Genomic DNA, 18778 nt, shown 5'->3' with positions numbered 1-18778 from the left:
CATAATAACAAGTGTTGGCAAGGATGTGGAGGAATTGGAACCCTCACACATTGCTGGTGAGAGTGTAAAATGGTGCAGCTGCTTTGGAAAACTGTTTAGCAGTTCTTGAGAGGTTAAACATAAGAGTCAGCAGCATGGTAATGGCAATTTTATTCCTGTCCCAAGATAAGGGAAAACATATGTCCACACAAAAACTTGTACACAAATGATCATAATAGCATTATTCATAATAGCTCAAAAGTGCAAACAACCCAAATGTTCATCACCTGATGAATGGGTAAATTAAAAGTAGTAAATATATGATGAAAAGTTATTTGGCAAGGAAAAGCAATGAAGTACTGATACGTGCTACAACATGGTTGAACCTTGAAACTTCATGTTAAGTGAATGAAGCCAGACACAAAGGACTACACATGTTTTTTTTTTTTTTTTTTTGAGACAAGATCTCATTCTGTATCCCAGGCTAAAGTGCTGAGGTACGATCATGGCTCACTGCAGCCTCAACCTTGTGGGCTCAAGTGATTCTCCTAACTTAGCCTCCTGAGTAGCTGGGACTATAGTTATGCACCACCATACCCAGTTAATTAAAAAATTTTTTTGTAGAGACAGTCTCACTGTGTTGCCTACGGTGGTCTCAAACTCCTGGGCTCAAGCAGTCCTCTTGTCTCAGCCTCCCAAAGTGCCTGGCCTATTTTATTTTAGCTCTTTATTACACAAAAGAAGAGGCAATAGTAAAATGAACCCTCATGTGCCCATCACTTCGCTTGAACTATTGTCAACATTTTACTAATTTTACAACTCTTTTAAAGCCAAAAGTTGGAGTTTTGATGGTTTCTGAAGACATAATCTCATCTCTACCTAAAACAGCCTTTTGAGGTAGGGATCGTTGCCCTATTAGACGGATAGATAGTAACTTATCTGAAATCATTTGACTTGTGATGAACTGAGGACCTCTGCTCTTTTTATGGCCCCATGGAGTCCACATATTTTGTCATTGCAAATCAAAAGTAAAATTGTAATATTTTGTCTCTCAAATATGTTCTAGAAACCATGTCGTTCTACAGGAAAATGCACAGCATGCCACCCGGTTTATAGCTCTGGCAAGTGTTGGAAATCCAGAAAAGAAAAAGGTAAAGATTCACCTATTTGGTGGAAAGTTGACATTCACGGTCTGCCTGATAAATGTATCTCTTGCCCAGTTTAGCATTCAGATCTTCTTTTCTCCCTCACTGCAAGGTCCCAGCAGCTTCGGAGACTCCTTTGTAAAGATACGGTAATGAAAGGTCAAGTCTCTTTGGGTCTTTTTGTAGGAGAGTTTAAAGAAGGGTTTGGGAAAATAGGCCCAGAGGAATAAAGGCAAAATATCAAATGAACAGTGTTCCTTTACTTTCACATCTATGTGCTTATCTTTGTGGGTATTTGTGAATTTGTCCTCAGATGCTTGCTTACTCCTTTTAGCAACTTCATTTAGCTGAAATAAAAAAACCCCAAAGAGCTGGGCATGGTGGCCCATGCCTGTAATCCCAGCACTTTGGGAGGCTGAGGTGGGCGGATCACTTGAGGCCAGGAGTTTGAGACCAGCCTGGCCAACATGGTGAAGCCCCATCTCTATAATAAATAAAAAAATTAGCCAGGTATGGTGTGGGGCACCTGTAATCCCAGCTCCTCAGGAGGTTGAGGCAGGAGAATTGCTTGAATGTGGGAGGCGGAGACTGCAGTGAGCTGAGATCGGGCCACTGCACTCCAGCCTGGGTGACAAAGTGAGACTCTGTCTCGGGAAACAAAAAAGCAAAAAACCCAGAGGACTTACCTAAGCCCTCCTTAGGGCTAAGATTTCCTGAGGGATATCTTAGTGATACCTGGAATCTATCTTTGTACTGGAAAACAGTGCAGTTGATGAAAGAGAATATACCAGAAAAGTAGATTGTTTTTCTCACTTCTCTGAGAGCATTTCTGATTTCCCAGGCCCAAAACTGACCTATTATGGATTGAAACAGCTAAAATAAGAACAGTTAGTGAAGTGGGAAAATAGGTAGATAAAGAGTCTGAAGATTATTCCACTATCACATGCCATAGACAAAGCATACAAAAGATAAGCAAATCGATATATTTTTTTCATAATATTTTAAGCTTTTTTTTTGGGGGGGGGGTGCGGATCTGAAGTGATTTTACCTTTATTTCCTTCACTTTAAGCCAATCATGAAATTTCACAGTGATTTCTAGGGTGGGGACAGAAGGAAGACAGTGTTAAGAATCATCAGGGCTGTGGCGCAGTTGGCCCGTGGAAGTGCAGGCAGGGTGGCCCCTCAGGGGCAGCTGGAGGAGCATGGACTGCCCCGCTGGAGGGGAGGTGATGTTCCCAGAGTATGAGAGCTGGTACGTGATGTCCTCTGCAGCTTCCAGCTTGCGCAGCTCGATCAGGCTGTTCCCTGTGGTGGCCAGTAAGTTGGCGATCAGCTTGGCTGCCTTGGAATCACCCTCAGCAGAGATGATGGCTTGCCTTTTTCTGCTGCTCAGCCTTTTCTACCACAAATCTGGTGCTCGCTGCTTCCTGCTGAGCCACCTGTTTGGCTTCCACTGCTTCTGCGAACTCCTTCCCGAAGGTCAGATGTGTCAAGGACTTGTCATCCAGGATGATCCCAAAGGTGGCTGCTCACTCCATAAGGTCATTGCTCATCTGCCTGGAGACTAGCTCTCTTTAGGTGATTAGTTCTCCAGCATCAAAGTGAGCCACCACTGACTTGAGGATCTCGGTAGTGATGGACAGCAGCACACACTCATCATAATCCTCTTCAATGCTGGTTAAGATGCGAGGAAGCTGGCTAGTGACAGGCCCCCATGTGCACCGTGATGTCATTCTGCATATCTTTGCTATCAGTGATGACTGGCACATTACATGGTCAAGAGCGGCAGTCAAAGATAATTGGTTTCTGTACCCATGGAATGAGAAAGTGAATCCCTTCCCCTACCACAATATTCTGTATTCCACAGAATTGGTCAAAGATGACAGCTCTTTGCCCAGCATCCATGTTATATAGGGCAGAGTTCACCACGTCTCCTGCAACAGCTAAGTCCAGGCCAAACTTGCTGACGGACTCATAACACTTTGGCAGCTATGTTTTCTTCTGCTGGACCCTCTCATACCTGCTTCCACTTTGACCTCCACATAAATTCCCCAGCCTATTTTCAGCTTTTTTGCCCAATTCTTAGCAAGTTTAGATTTGTAATTTTTCTTTTAATTGCCCTTTCAAACTGAATAACACTTAGTATTTTCATTCTGTTTTATTCTCAGGGACATGTTAGCCTCAGCCATAAGCAACTTATACTTTAGTCAAAAGGTGTGCACATTATAAAATTTGGCAAGCATTATTAAATTCATCTAAAAATTTTGTTCCAATTTGTATCCCTACCCCATCGGTGTGTTTTGTTTTGTTTTTCTCTCTCCATATTTCTCACTGGATCATATCAAAGTTTCTTTTTTCTTTTTTTTTTTTTAAGATGGAGTCTCTGTCTGTTGCCCAGGCTGGAATGTAGTGGCATGATCTCGGCTCACTGCAACCTCCGCCTCGCATGTTCAAGTGATTCTCCTGCCTCAGCCTCCTGAGTAGCTGGAACTATAGACACGTGCCACCACACCTGGCTAATCTTTTGTATTTTTAGTAGAGATGGGATTTCTCCATGTTGGTCAGGCTGGTCTCTATCTTCCAACCTTAGGTGATCTGCCCGCCTCTGCCTCCCAAAGTGCTGGGATTACAGGCATGAGCCACCACCCCCGGCCCTCATCAAAGTTTTATTAAAGTTTTTGTCAATGTGATAAATGATATATAATTGTTACTTAGTTGCATTTCCCTAATCAGTAGTAAGTTTAAACATCTATATCTTATCTAAAGTTTTCAATATCTGTGGCATTAGTGCAAGATTCCAGATATTTATATGAGTATTTACTTATTTGCTGCTAGTCCCTTAAGAAAATTTTATTAGCATATATAGCAGAATTTGTATAATATCAAGAGAGAGAAACCCCAAGTTCATTTGTAATTTTCTTTAGGAAAAATGAATGGCAGTGCCACAATTCAGTGGACAAAGTACACAAAGATAAGGGACTCAGAGGCAGAAGCAGTTTATCTTCAAGTGTTATACAGCAAGTCCCTCTGGGGGACAGTTGTCACTATTCCATTATTCGAGTGAGAACTCCTGGTTTGTGAGGGCTGGGGTTTTGATTTGTTCATTTCTTTGTCAGCCCTTGGTGAGCCCCTGCAGAGGCCACTGAATTGGCATTTGATTTACTGTTTATTCTCTGAGCTATGGATGGGCTGGTTGCTGTTCTTTTAATTTTACTTAGTTTCACATGTTTTCCCTGAAATCTTCACAGTAAAATAGGTTGATTACAGTTGGGTAAATAGTATATCCCCTAATGTCGTTATGTTCTTTTTCTCTAAAGTATCTTTATGCATTCAGTATTGTTCCCATGAAGCTAATGGATGCAGCAGAACTGGTAAAACAGCCTCTGGATGTCACTGAAAACCCTTACAGAAAATCTGGGCAGGAAGCATCCATAGGAAAGCAAATTCCTGCCCCTGTGGTATGTTCTGATTGAGGGCTGGCATTTTCTGGGCAGAGTTGCCCATTACATGTGTTCTTTTCCTGGTTATAGTTTAGTACATAAGACAAGTTTAATCCTTAGAATCTAAATCTTTTTTTTTCCCCCTTGGGTAATCATGATGATGTTTAGAAAATCTTAGTAGATTTTAACTAAACTTAGTGTTTTTTATTGTAGTTTGGGGTTAACAGTTTCATAGATTAGGTCTTTCTTTGTCCAAACTGGATTCATGCGTTTGGGGTTACAGTTTTATTTGTAAAGTCTTTGTCTAAAGTTGATTATCGGTTCTTAGCTCTTTAGGCAAGGCCCTAGCAGTTTCGTAGCAATGTAATTTGTGATTTTATGATGATTGCTAGTAGGAAAATAAGATTCACTCTGAAGAAATTTTCTTAAGAGCAGAGTTTTCTCAAATTAATTTTTTCCCCACTAAAGCAAGGAAGGTCAAGTTCTCTTACTAGCATGCACGGTCTGCTTTCTCAGACTTTTCTTTCTTTCCGAGCAACCTTCTCATCTCTCAATCAAGGCTGAATTAGGCTTATTTGACCTGTGAAATTGTATGACTATACTATGTCCCTGTTGAGAGAAAAAGGAAAAGTGAATTTGGGTGGGTTCATGTTCTGTTTTAGGCAAGAATTACTTTATAACTTGCATTTTAACTTGTTTTTCCAAAGAGATGAATTTGGCAGTAGTTTGGGTAAGCATTGATGTGTGACTGAGAGTTCAGGCATCAGAATTGGGAAGATATTTTGCTTCCTTAGAGTATGCAGAAAGGACTGAGAAGAAAGAAAGATATGGCATGGCAGGAATATTCCTTTGTATGTGAGTGGTTGGCTACTTATCTAAAGGTTGGTTGAATAATATTTAATCTTCTGCATTTGGCCATTCCAGGAAGAATCAGCCTGTCAGTTTTTCTTTGATTTAAATGAAAAGCAGGGAAGGAAGCGTTCATCCACAGGTAGAGATAGCAAATCTTCTCCTCACCCAAAGCAGCCTCGCAAACCTCGTAAGTACCTTTATTCCAGAGGTCTCCTCTGTGAACAGTAACTGTTATTTTGGCTTTTGTTTGGAAAGCAGCATTGCTAAGAGAGCCTCTTCTGGCAGGGGAGAATTGTGCAATGAGTCATTAGGACCAATAATAAAAATAAAATATAAACATGGCCTTGGCTGGGTGTGGTGACTGCACCATCTTATATTCCCACCAGCAGTGTATGAAGGTTTCTGCTTTTCCACATCCCTGTCAACATTTGTTATAGCAATAGCCAGTTTTACAAGATAGCTCTCTCTTTTCCTCTCTCATAAATAGGTATGGTTCTCCAAGGGTGATGCTTTTATATACTTCTTGGACTCTCTGTATTTTTAGCCCATCTACCTGAGAGAGAGAAGTTCCCTTTGCTAATTACCATTTAAAGAGATTTTCTTTGTCCTGAAAAGGCAGTCTTCTGTTGCTTATATACCCATATTGGGATAAAAATGTTGATATTCTTGGCCAGGTGCGGTGGCTCATGCCTGTAATCCTAGCACTTCAGGAGGCTGAGCCAGGCGGATGACGAGTTCAGAATTTCGAGACCAGCCTGGCCAACATGGTGGAACTCCTTCTCTACTAAAAATACAAAAATTAGCCAGGTGTGGTGGCATGCGCCTGTAGTCCCAGCTATTTGGGAGGCTGAAGTGGGAGAATTGCTTGAACCCGGGAGGTGGAGGTTGCAGTGAGCCAAGACCATGCCATTGTACTGCAGCCTGGGTAACAGAGTGAGACTCCATCTCAAAAAAAAAAAAAAAAAAAAAAAAAAAAAAAATTCTTTTTATAGCTTCAGATTCAGAAACTAGAGCTATATGAATTTTTATCTAGATTTATGTAATGCCGGAAACCGATTCACACTAAGTGTAATCCCAGCACTTTGGTAGGCCAAACAGCTGGATCACTTGAGGCCAGGAGTTCGAGACCAGCCTGGTCAACATAGCGAAACCCTGTCTGTACTAAAAATACAAAAATTTAGCAGGGCATGGTGGTACCCACCTGCAGTCCCAGCTCCTCGGGAGGCTGAGGCAGGAGAATCGCTTGAACCCAGGAGGTGGAGATTGCAGTGAGCCAAGATCACACCACTGCACTCCAGCCTGGGTGACAGAGCAAGGCCCTGTCTTAAAAAAATAAAATAAGACTGGCCTGACTTTTAGGCTGTTCTGAGGCGCTTCCTGCAAGAACTATGGGAAAAGCATCTTTCCTTTATGTCTGTAGAACATGATGAGGTAAAGAGCCTCCAAAACCAATATAGATTCATAAAAGAATGATCAAACTCGGAGGAAGGACTCTAAAGGTGTTTCATTGAGATTCTCTTTCTTCGTCTTTTTGTTTCATGGAAGAAGCTGACCTTAGGAGGGTAAATTTTCCAGGGTCATCGCTAATGGCATAGTTGGGGCTATAATTAGGGCTCCTGACACCCTGTTCAGTGTTCTTTTGTTGTAGCCTATTGCCAGTAATGTGCTACTTTAGTCAGTGTGTCATTTTGCACTTGTGGGTTACCTACCTGTGAATCTTGGTTACAAATTCTAATGGAAATTTAATTTCATTGAAAATGTTCATAGGGGGTCATAGTGAGGAACACAGGCTCAGCCCATTGTGGCAGTGTTGTATACCAGTCTTTTCAGGATATAAAAATCAGATAAGGCTAAGTTTTGTGGGGTGATTATATGCTGTGCTTGGACCATAGTAACACCCGGCTTTCTTTTACATGAAGCTCAGCCTCCAGGACCCTGCTGGTTTTGCCTTGCTAGCCCTGAAGTGGAAAAGCATTTGGTGGTCAACATCGGCACACATGTGAGTTACTTCCTTGGACCTTTATAGAGAAGGAGATGCCTATTTGTTTTTTACTAACTTTATTGAGGCATAATCTACATATAACATTTACCCATGTTTAAGTGTATGATTCAGTGATTTTCATAAGGTTACTGAGTTATGCCACCATCACATAGTATAGTTTTAGAACATTTTTATCATGGCAGTAAGATCTCTTATTGCCCATTTACAGTTAATCCCTGTTCCCAACTTTAGCCTCAGGCAGCAAGTAGTCTACTTACTATCTCCATAGTTTGCCTTTTTTGGACATTTCTTATAAATGGAATCATACAACATGTAGTCTTTTGTGTCTAGCTGTTTTTACTTAGCATCATATTCGTGAGGGTCATCCATGTTGCAGCATGTATCAGTATTTCATTCCTTTTTATTGCCAAATCGTATTCCAGTGTATAGATATACATTTTGTCTATATCCGTTCATCAATTGATGGACATTTGGGTTGTTTCTACTTTACGGCTATTAGAAATAATGCTCCCATAAAATATCTGCATGCAAGTCTTTGTGTGAATATATGTTTTTATTTTGGATACACCTAGGAATGGATTTGCTAGGTTATATGGTAAATTTATGTTTAACTTTTTAAGAAACTGCTAAACTGTTTTCCAGAATGACTGCACCATCTTATATTCCCACCAGCAATGTATGAAGGCTTCTGCTTTTCCACATTCCTGTCAACATTTGTTATAGCAATAGCCAGTTTTACAAGATAGGTCTCTCTTTTCCTCTCTCATAAATAGGTATGGTTCTCCAGGGTTGATGCTTTTATATACTTCTTGGACTGTCTGTATTTTTTAGCCCATCTACTTGAGAGTGATGAGTTCCTTTTGCTAATTACCATTTAAAGTGATTTTCTTTGTCCTAAAAAGGCAGTCTTCTGATGCTTATGTACCCATATTGGGTTAAAAATGTTGATACTCTTTATAGGTTCAGATTCAGAAGCTAGAGCTTTATGAATATATATAAACATATTTTTGAGATGGAGTCTTGCTCTGTTGCCCAGGCTGGAGTGCAGTGGCGCGATCTCAGCTCACTGCAGCCTCTGTGTCCTGGGTTCAAGTGATTCTCTTTCTTCGTCTTTATGTTTCACGGAAGAAGCTGACCTTAGGAGGGTAAATTTTCCAGGGTCATCGCTAATGGCATAGTTGGGGCTATAATTAGGGCTCCTGACACCCTGTTCAGTGTTCTTTTGTTGTAGCCTATTGCCAGTTATGTGCTACTTTAGTCAGTGTGTGATTTTGCACTTGCTTCCCAAGTAGCTGGGATTACAGGCACCTACCATCATGCCCAGCCAATTTTTGTATTTTTAGTAGAGACAGGGTTTCACCATGCTGGCCACGCTGGCCTCGAACTCCTGATCTCAGGTGATTTGCCCACCTCAGCTTCCCAAAGTGTTGGGATTACAGGCGTGAGCCGCCACACCCGGCCTATTAATTTTTATCTAGAATTATGTAATGCTGGAAACTGATTCACAGTAACTGATCACATCAAAGATAAAATTTCAGTTTTGCTTAGTAGTGGAGGGTATAGCTTACTAATGGCAGGAATACCCATATTCACACTCCTGGTGTGAGTATCTAGGAACCCAAGATGATGATAAGGTTGTTTGGTAAGTATTGAATCAGACTATGAGAACAGGACGGTCTTGAGTATGATTTTATTCAGGTGGTGGAAAGCTTGAATGTGTGTGTCTCATGGGAAAGTCATTCTACTTCACATTTCCCCAGATACTTTTGCTTGTGTAGGGCTGGATTAGATATTAAATAATACCCGTCTTCGACTCTCATTTCCCTGGGAGTTTTCTATAGGCCATTGTTCTTTTTCATTCATTTAGAATGAAGAAAGCTTAATTTTTAACAGTGTAGTCACTGATAACTGGAACTGGATGTTCCCCAGGATTCCTGAGGAAAATATTTACAAGCTGTTTTTGTTTTGTGACAGTTTTGGGAGGTGGGGCCTAATAAGTGATGATTAGGTCATGAGGACTCTGCCCTCATGAATGGATTAATGTTATCACAGGAGTGGGTTATCATGAGAGTGGCTTTGTTAAAGTGAGTTCAGGTCCCCTTTTGCTCCTTTACTCTTACCCTTACTTGCCCTTCTGCGATGGGGTGATGCAGCACGAAGGCCATTGCCAGGTGTCAGTGCTATGCACTTGGACTTCCCAGTCTACAGAACCACAAGCCAAATAGATTGCTATTCATATAAATTATAGTCTGTGGTATTCTATTATAGTAACACAAGATGGACTAAGACAATTCCTTAAATGTATAGTGCTTCTGAAGACAGGTGCTGTCATCCATTTCTCATTGATTTGTTCTACTTTTGGTTTCTGGGATTGATCCTTTCAACTTATCCTAACAATCTGAGGACTCTTTTTTGTGTCTTTCTTCCTATAGACTGACTAGAGTTTCAATTTCATCTTGTACTTTAAGGCGGTTACTCTTCTGCCTGTGTTGTTTCCACCTGCAGAGTCTCAGTCTTTTACATTTTAAAAAATGTCTTGGCCGGGTGTGGTGGCTCACGCCTATAATCCCAGCAGTTTGGGAAGCTGAGGCGGGTAGATCACGAGGTCAGGAGTTCATGACCAACCTGGCCAAGATGGTGAAACCCCGTATCCGGGCATGGTGGCGGGTGCCTGTAATCCCAGCTACTCAGGAGGCTGAGGCAGAGAATTGCTTGAACCTGGGAGGTGGAAGTTGCAGGCCAAGATGGCACCACGGCACTTCAGCCTGGGTGACAGAGGGAGACTCTTGTCACAAAAACAAAAAAAAGTCTTAATTAGTGGCACACTCCTATCTCTAGGGGGAGCACTAATGGGGTCAAGGCCTGTGACTCAGCTGAGCCACAGAACCTATTGGATGACATCTTGGGTGGAATAAGAGCAAACTTGAGAAGCTCTAGCTTTTACAGCAGTGCCCTTTTTGGATGATCTCTTTTGCATCTTTTTTACTTTTTGGATTAGTTTATGCCATTTTTCTCTCCCACACAATTTGTATAGTAAGGCAGGCTTTGAATTGCCTTCTGTTTGGGAAACTTCTGTAGGTTCAAGATCACACGCAGGAGATAAGAGATTTGGAATGTGTGACATAGCTCAGTGCTGCTCTAGGCCTCAGTGAGAAGTGACTTTTCTTTTCCGTTCATCTTTCTGTTGTCCAGGTTATGTAACTCAGGGTGTGGCCCTGGGCAACAATCAAGGATATCTGTTTTCTTCTCATCTAGGCCTGAAACTAGGGGGGAAAAAGGTCTTGTTTGTGGGCCAACCCAACATCCCAAGTAGGCCACATGAGTATTTCAGCCTCAAGTCTACACTGTCCTTAGGTAGAAACCGCTTACAAACCTGTAATGACCTTTGGGTGTCTGGGGAAGGGTTTGGGATCTCCTCCCTGCAACTTTTCTTTTTGATTGCCTTTTTTTGTTAAATTTTTTCCCTGGCTTTTTCTTTGCCATGCCTTCCTCAAAGGTAGTACATAGAATTGTGCTGATGGTCCATAGCCACAGAGTAGTTAAAAGGGGGAAGGGCTGCTGACAGTCTAAAAAATTATTGCAAAATCAATGCATTTTACTTATGGGGAGAACCATTTGTTCAGGTCCTATTTATACATGGTTAGAGATAATTCTAGTATAGAACAGATTAGAAGGCGAGATTTTGAAAGAGAGAGGAGATTAGGCAAGTGTGAAACTTCACAAAAATTGCAAGTACAGGATTAGAGATGGTGCGGAGGAGCTATTTAGTTTAGACATCATTACCTAAAGAATGCGTATCATAATAGAAAAGCTGATATTTGGGGCAGTGACCTTCTGACAAAAAAAGCTAGAAGACTCAGGCTTCTAGAGTAACCTTTTAAACAAATACAATATAAAGTGGTTATTATAAAAATAAAAAAAAAATTTTAGTGCCTATGAGGTTTTCATCAACTTTAGTCATCTGGAAAATTAACTTTGTCAACATGCCCAGTCCTCTCTGCCAAACAAGTCAAGGACAATCATGCTTTAGTATCTTTCCAATACATATCCTGTCATTCTATTGGACTTTCTTATTTAGATGAGAAATTATTCCCTCCTTCAGCCTTAACTTTGAGCCCACCACACTAAGAGTATACTTGGGATAAATTTTTTTTTTTTCCCCCCGAGACAGAGTCTTGCTCTGTCATCCAGGCTGGAGTGCAGCGGCACGATCTCGGCTCACTGTAACCTCCGTCTTCCAGGTTCAAGCAATTCACCTGCCTCAGCCTCCCAAGTAGTTGGGATTATAGGCATGCACCACCATGCCCAGCTAATTTTTGTATTTTTAGTAGAGATGGGGTTTCACCTTGTTGGCCAGGCTGGTCTTGAACTCCTGACCTCACGATCCACTCGCCTCGGCCTCCCAAAGTGCTGGGATTACAGGCATGAGCCAGTGCGCCCAGTCTGAATAATTGTTTTCTAACATATCTGTGTTTGCCTATACTGCTACTCAGTGGGCCCTTCTGTGCTCACTCATGGCATCTTCCCATCAGGGGCTGAGTGGTAGAACATTCTTGCATGTTTTGGTTTTTACAGAAATATTTTTGGTTGCCATTAAAGGCTGACATCCATTGTTGGAAACCATTCTTTTCTGCCTCTTTGGATGCATCTGAGTTTGAAGTTTTACTTTCCTTCTACCCCATTAGGTTGTATGTTTGCTTTTGTTTTGTAGAGTTTAGTCAGCAGCTTAAGGCTTAGGAACATTAGATACTAAGCATGCCATCTTAGCCTTTTTTGTGAGCCCAAAGAGTATATTTGGGGGTGAGGGGTGGGAATGAAAGTTACTGGGGAGGCAGAAAGTGGTCATTTTCTTTTTTTTTTTTTGAGACGGAGTCTCACTCTGTCACCCAGGCTGGAGTATAGTGGCACGATCTTGGCTCACTGGAACCTCTGCCTCTTGGGTTCAAGCAGTTCTCCTGTCTCAGCCTCTCAAGTAGCTGGGACTGCAGGCACATGCCATCACAGGCCTGGCTAGTTTTTGTATTTTTAGTTAAAATGAGGTTTCACCATATTGATCAGCCTGGTCTGGAACTTCTGACCTCAGGCGGTCCACCGGCCTCGGCCTCTCAGAGTGTTGGGATGACAGACGTGAGCCACTACCCCAGCCGCAAGTGGTCATTTTGAAATCAGAAGTTGTATCTTTTTGTGGTTGAAGGTGATAAAAACTGAAAAACTGTTTTCAAGTTTGGAGCCTGGGAGGGAAAACGCAGCGATTTGTTCTGGTCTCCCTCAGCTCAGTGTGTTTGAAGCCAAAAGCCTGTTTGTGTGCCTCTCCCAATTCATTTACTCCTAGTTCATTTGCTACTTGTATAGAAATTTTTTATGTCTAATTTGATTCTTCAGCAGATACTTGAGAACATTGTTGCTGCAATCTCTAAAATCAGAGTTTTTAAAGAAAGAATTTTTATTAATAACCTCAAGTACTTCTCCTACATCCTGAGACTCACTCTTTGTATAGGCTTTTCTCCCTGGAGAATCCTACATCCTGTATTGATGTCTCAATTGTGTGTGCTGCTTCTTCAGTGCTACCTCGCCCTGGCCAAAGGAGGCTTATCTGATGACCATGTCCTCATCCTGCCCATTGGACACTACCAGTCAGTGGTGGAGCTTTCAGCAGAGGTGGTAGAAGAGGTGGAGAAGTATAAGGCCACACTGAGACGGTTCTTTAAGAGTCGAGGGAAACGGTGTGTTGTATTTGAGAGAAATTATAAGAGCCATCACCTCCAGCTACAGGTAGGTGATCTGTTCATAGAAATGTGGAAGGGCACTATGGGGACCTTGATATTGGTAAATAAATATTTAAATAGGCTGGGCGAAGTGGCTCAAGCATGTAATCCTAGCACTTTGGGAGGCCAAGGTGGTTGGATTGCCTGAGTTCAGGAGTTCGAGACCAGGCTGGGCAACACAGTGAAACCCCGTCTCTACTAAAAATACAAAAAAATTAGCTGGGCATGGTGGTGGGCGCCTGTAATGCCAGCTACTTCGGAGGCTGAGACAGGAGAATCGTTTGAACCTGGGAGGCGAGGTTGCAGTAAGCCGAGATTACCACTGCACTCCAGCCTGAGCGACAGAATGAGACTCCATCTTAAAAAAAAAAAATTTAAATAATGTTTAGCTTTAATATTTAAAGTATTTAATATTTTTATATTAATATTTAAATAACGTTCATTTAAAAAGTTTTTAAAAAGTATCTGGTGGTAACCCAAGAGACTTCACAGGGAAGTGTGTGGTCAGTACATGTAAACAGCATAGATAGTAAGTTCTTTGTTTAGAAAAGGAATGGGTAATTGAGGAAGTTCCGAGGAAGTGCCAAAGAAGATGTGCGGCTTGTTGGATAAGAATTTAGAAGAAAGTGAGTATTTTGTGTGGAGGCCCAGCATGAGGGAAAACTTAGTGGCAGGAAATAGTCTCAAAGCCTGCACAGGGCTAGCAGCTCAGAAAATCAGATTGTAGATCATTTGTAGTTGTGGCGGTTTTCTTTTTGGCACATTTGTTAAGTTTTCAAATGGGCCTAACTCTGCCACATATATAATATCGGAGATGGCAAAGGCTTATGACAGAGATATCTCTCTTAAGCCTTTCCTGCATCAGAGAATGGCTCCCACATGTGGCAGGCTATCTCATAAGTTTAAGTCCTTACAGACCGGCTGACACAGGCTTGTCTGGCCTGAGGAGATTCTGTGCTGAGGGGTGTTTCTCTACCCCTGTGATGGATTTGCTACTTCTCAGAGACCGTGCAGGCACAACTTCTCTGGGACCTGCACAAAGAATTTCTCCTTTCTCCCCAACCCCCAGGTCATTCCTGTCCCAGTCAGCTGCTGTGCTACTGATGATATTAAAGATGCCTTCATTACCCAGGCCCAGGAGCAGCAGATAGAGCTGTTGGAAATCCCAGAGCACTCTGACATCAAGCAGGTGAAACGGGATGGTAATATTCAGGGAAGAGTAAAGATCTGTTTTTTCTGTTGTTGTTTCTTTGTGTTTTTGAGACAGAGTCTCGCTCTGTTGCCCAGGTTGGAAGGCTCACTGCAACCTCCACCTTCCAGGTTCAAGTGATTCTCCCACCTCAGCCTCCCTAGTTGTTGGGACTACAGGCATGTGCCACCATACGTGGCTACTTTTTGTATTTTCAGTAGAGACGGGGTTTCACCATATTGGTCCGGCTGGTCTTGAACTCCTGACCTTGTGACCTGCCCGCCTCGGCCCCCCAAAGTGCTAGTGTTACAGACATGAGCCACCCGTGCCCGGCAAGATCTGGTTTTTGACATGTTGAGCCTAAGGTGCTATCAAGGCATTCCAAAAATGTTATTAAATAGGCAATGGGTCGGGCATGGTGGCTCACACCTGTAATCCAACATTTTGGGAGGCCGAGGCGGGAGGAGCACTTGAAGCCAGGAGTTCAATACCAGCCTGGGCAACAAAGTGAGACACCTTGTCTCTACAAAAAATTAAAAAATAAGCTGTGCATGGTGGCACGTGCCCGTAGTCTTAGCTACTTGGGAGGCTGAGAGTCAGGAGGATCACTTCAGCCTAGGAGTTGGAGGATGCAGTGAGGTATGATTGCACCACTGGACTTCAGGCTGGGCAACATAGCAAAACCCTGTCTCAAAAAAAAAACAAAACAAAAGAGGCAGTGGACAATTTGGAACTAGAGTACTGGGTATTGACTAGACTGGAGATGAAGAGGGCATTACTCCAAAGTTTAGTGCTTTCCTGGGAAGAGCAAGAAATTAGAATTTCCTAAGGTAGGAACTTAGAAGGATGGATGCCACTGGGAGGATATTGGTAGTATCTTCCAGTTAGGCTTTTTAAGCCCTAGTTCCACTAAGTGGCTTGGGATCTGTAGCAACATACACATCTTTTTTCTTGTGCATTTAGACTGAATTCTTTGCCTAGAGATAAACAAGGATTATAGATTTTTAAAGCATTATTGGACATCCTCATACAAGTCTGTTTATTTTAGATTGCACAGCCAGGAGCAGCATATTTTTATGTTGAACTTGACACAGGAGAAAAGCTTTTCCACAGAATTAAAAAGAATTTTCCTTTGCAGTTTGGAAGGTATGTTTTTTTTCTTTTCAATGTATTTTAACTAGACTTTGTATGAACAAAGTGGTGGGTACATGGGACAATTGATAAAAAGCTAAATTGTAAACAGTCCTTGCCCCAAAGGACCCATGGTCTTAGGGCAGATGTTTACATATATGACAGTAATGTAATGTAGAGTGTGAAGAGTACCATGACAGAGTTTTGGAGAATAATGTGCTGTAGAAATTCAGAAAAGGGACAACAGCTCATTTCTACTTGGTGAAAACCTTCATGAAAGTGGCAAAGTTAAACCTGAGAGTCATATTTACAGGGCAAAGATTGGGGTGAGGGCATTCTAGCCAGAAGTGCTAAGGAACTTTAATTGAGCACATACTCTGTGCCAAGAACTGTGCCAAGAACTTTACACATACATGACTCATTTAATCTTCACAACTCTGTAAGGTAGGTACTGTCATCCCGATTTACCAGTGTGGAGAATGAGGCTCTAGAGTAGTGCCCAGTAGACTTTTCACAACGATGGAAATGCTCAAATACATGCACTGTCCAATACAGTAGTGACTAGCCACTTGTGGCCACTGAGTGCTGAAATGTGGCTAATGTGACTGAGGAACTAAATTTTTGATTTTATTTAATTAATTAGAATTTAAATTTAAATAGCCATAACTGGCTTATGGTTACCCCACTGGATAGCAGGCTGTAGAGAGGTTAGGTAACTTTTCTGTAGTCACACAGTGGTAGGTTCAAATGCAGGCCTGTTGGACCTCAAAACTTAGGTCTTAACCTCAGTATTCTACCGTATGGTAAAGGCCTGGAGGAGGCTTCAGTTCCTTTCCTCGTATCAGGCAAAACATGACTGCAAAACCATAGAGGGATTAACATAACTTAGGCAAAGATTGAAGATGGGAAGTTGCTGGCAAGAAGATACGGTTTGAAGGGGAGTGGAAAGTGTGTAGAAGAGAGTATCTGATGCTGGTGTCTGTGATTTGCAGCTATTTCTTCTCCTGTAGTTAACAATGGGCTTTGAGTGAGCCTTGAACCTGTCTTGGACTAATTCAGAAAGCCTCCAAGAGATTGCCGCTTTAGATAAGTCCAGTAAATGTAGTTGTCTGCATTTTTCAGAAAGATAAATGGGAACAAGTATGTTACGAGCTTTAGACATCTGACATGATTTTTTGTTGTTGCCTCAGCAACAGATGCGGTTATGAACATTGACAACATAAGCACATGATTGCAGATACACATAGGTGTATAAAGCACACAAAAAGGAGATTCTCTGAATGGTTTTGTGCTTATGAGAGTTGTATTTTCAATATTGAGTAATTATCAAGATACTAATTTATAGTTATATAGCATTTTATAGTTAACAAAATATTTGAAATGGCATTTTTTTTCAGCTGTACAAGAAAGGTAGTTCTATTTTCCTTTTACATTTGAAATAGGCTCAAAGTTTGCCTATTGAAAAGAGCATAGGTTCTTTGACTTTTAGAGCATTCATGATTTGTTTCTAACTCTTCTATTTATTGTAACTTCAGAGTGGAAAATGAACCACATAAATGTGTAATAGAATTATTTCTAATATATCAAAATAAATAAAAATAAAAATATAAAGCAATGGCAATTAGAAGGCAGCTTGTGTGTGTGTGTCTGTATGTAGTTATTCCTTAGTCCTAAGAACCAAGATAAGTTGTTTTGTTGATATTGGGCTTATGCTTCTGTTATGTGGGCCTGAGTCCCCTAGAAGGAGAGGCAGAGGAGTTTTAAATCAGAGTGGGTACGACTAGGCTCCTGACTCTGCAAACTCCATGTCTAGTTGAGGTGACAAAACTACAGTTTAAGGCAGGTTGTAATCACAGTTAATATGGTACTTTGTGTTATCTCTGTACCTCACAAAAACCCTGTATAGTGGGTATTCTTATTTGCATTTCATAGGTGAGGAAATCAAGACTCAGAGATGAAATCATCTGTCTGAATCATAGATAGCAAGCGGCAAAGCTGGAAATGGAATCCAGTCTCTGATCTTTCTCACACCAGGGCCTGCCCTTTTTCTACTATGTGGTATTGCTTCTCTAAGTACCAATAATATAGTTCCGAGTTTTTTAAGAGAGGGAGAAGCAAGTGGGGTTTGAAGGATCAGGAAATAAATAGTACCTGAGCCGGTCATTTAAAATGGGTATGATTTGATCAATAGTATGCCAGAGATGGCACTCAGGGCAGGAGAGCAAAGTCAGATAAATCTGCATACCTTCCTTAGGTGATGTTGAGGAGAACTCAGGCTTTTAGTTTCCATTTTGACTTCTTTGTGCTCTTTCTGCAGGGAGGTCCTGGCCAGTGAAGCCATCCTTAATATTCCTGGTAAATCTGACTGGAGGCAGTGTCAGATCAGTAAGGAAGACGAGGAGACCCTGGCTCGCCGCTTCCGGAAAGACTTTGAGCCCTATGACTTTACTCTGGATGACTAAACAAAGGGAAGACCTTTTTATGAACTTCATAGGAAGTAGTAAAGCCTTTTTCTTTTTTTTTTTTAATTAGAAGAATTTTTTTTGAGACAAGGTCTCGCTCTGTCACCCAAGCAGGACTACAGTGGCGCAATTTTGGCTCACTGTAGCCTCAACCTCCTGGGCTCTAGAGTTCTTCCCACCTCAGCCTCCTGAGTAGCTGGGACCACCAGGCGCATGCTACCATGCCTGGCAAACTTTTTAAATTTTGGGGTAGAGGGTAGAGACGGGGGTCTCCTTGTGTTGCCCAGGCTGGTCTGTAATACGTAGGCTCAAGGGATCCTCCACCTTGGCTTCTTAACCTGCTGGGATTACAAGCATGAGCCACCATTCCTGGCCTAGAAGCATATTTTTAAAGAAACTACAATCTCCCATGGGGACTGTTTCCCCGCCTCTTTTGTGCAGTCCCATGGAACTTGCCTGCAGCAAGAGGCCTAAGATTGAATCTTTTTGGGGAAAAGTCATTCTAGGATGAAAATCCTATGTTAAGGCTGGGCGTGGTGGCTCACGCTTATAATCCCAGCACTTTGGAGGCCGAGGCGGGCAGATCACAAGGTCAAGAGATGGAGACCATCCTGGCCAACATGGTGAAACCCTGTCTCTGCTAACAGTACAAAAATCAGCTGGGTGTGGTGGCGCGCACCTATAGTCCCAGCTACTCAGGAGGCTGAGGCAGGACAATTGCTTGAACCTGGGAGGTGGAGTTTGCAGTGAGCCAAGGTCGCACCACTGCACTCCAGCCTGGGTGACAGAGCGAGACTCTGTCCAAAAAAAAAA

The 18778-nt window shown here is 42.0% G+C and overlaps 1 protein-coding gene, 1 non-coding gene and 1 pseudogene across 9 annotated transcripts in view; 2 read left to right on the top strand and 1 right to left on the bottom strand.

Moving 5' to 3' along the window:
• The window catches only part of CWF19L1 (CWF19 like cell cycle control factor 1), a 33932-nt gene extending 15853 nt beyond the window's left edge, over positions 1 to 18079 (top strand). For 6 of the 8 annotated variants that reach the window (XM_073019255.1, XM_007963833.3, XM_073019259.1 and 3 more), the window contains 8 exons: positions 1046 to 1130; positions 4442 to 4582; positions 5489 to 5603; positions 7336 to 7415; positions 12981 to 13190; positions 14253 to 14372; positions 15421 to 15518; positions 17821 to 18079. In XM_073019255.1, the coding sequence (XP_072875356.1) occupies positions 1046 to 1130; positions 4442 to 4582; positions 5489 to 5603; positions 7336 to 7415; positions 12981 to 13190; positions 14253 to 14372; positions 15421 to 15518; positions 17821 to 17965 (994 nt within the window). In that variant the 3' untranslated portion in view covers positions 17966 to 18079. The remainder of the gene's footprint in view (positions 1 to 1045; positions 1131 to 4441; positions 4583 to 5488; positions 5604 to 7335; positions 7416 to 12980; positions 13191 to 14252; positions 14373 to 15420; positions 15519 to 17820) is intronic. The other 2 variants (XM_073019254.1, XM_073019253.1) reach the window with 1 other exon arrangement.
• On the bottom strand, positions 2248 to 3298 carry LOC119627961 (prohibitin 1 pseudogene; annotated as a pseudogene).
• LOC119628203 (small nucleolar RNA SNORA12) lies at positions 13920 to 14066 on the top strand. The gene has a single exon (XR_005244507.1). It is a non-coding gene; the product is annotated as a small nucleolar RNA SNORA12 (small nucleolar RNA).
• Positions 18080 to 18778: the final 699 nt, after the last annotated feature.

Source organism: Chlorocebus sabaeus, chromosome 9 (assembly GCF_047675955.1).
Source record: "Chlorocebus sabaeus isolate Y175 chromosome 9, mChlSab1.0.hap1, whole genome shotgun sequence".
Taxonomy (NCBI): Eukaryota; Metazoa; Chordata; class Mammalia; order Primates; family Cercopithecidae; genus Chlorocebus; species Chlorocebus sabaeus.
Note: the sequence above shows the minus strand (reverse complement) of the source record. Positions and strands in the feature narration are given on the sequence as shown.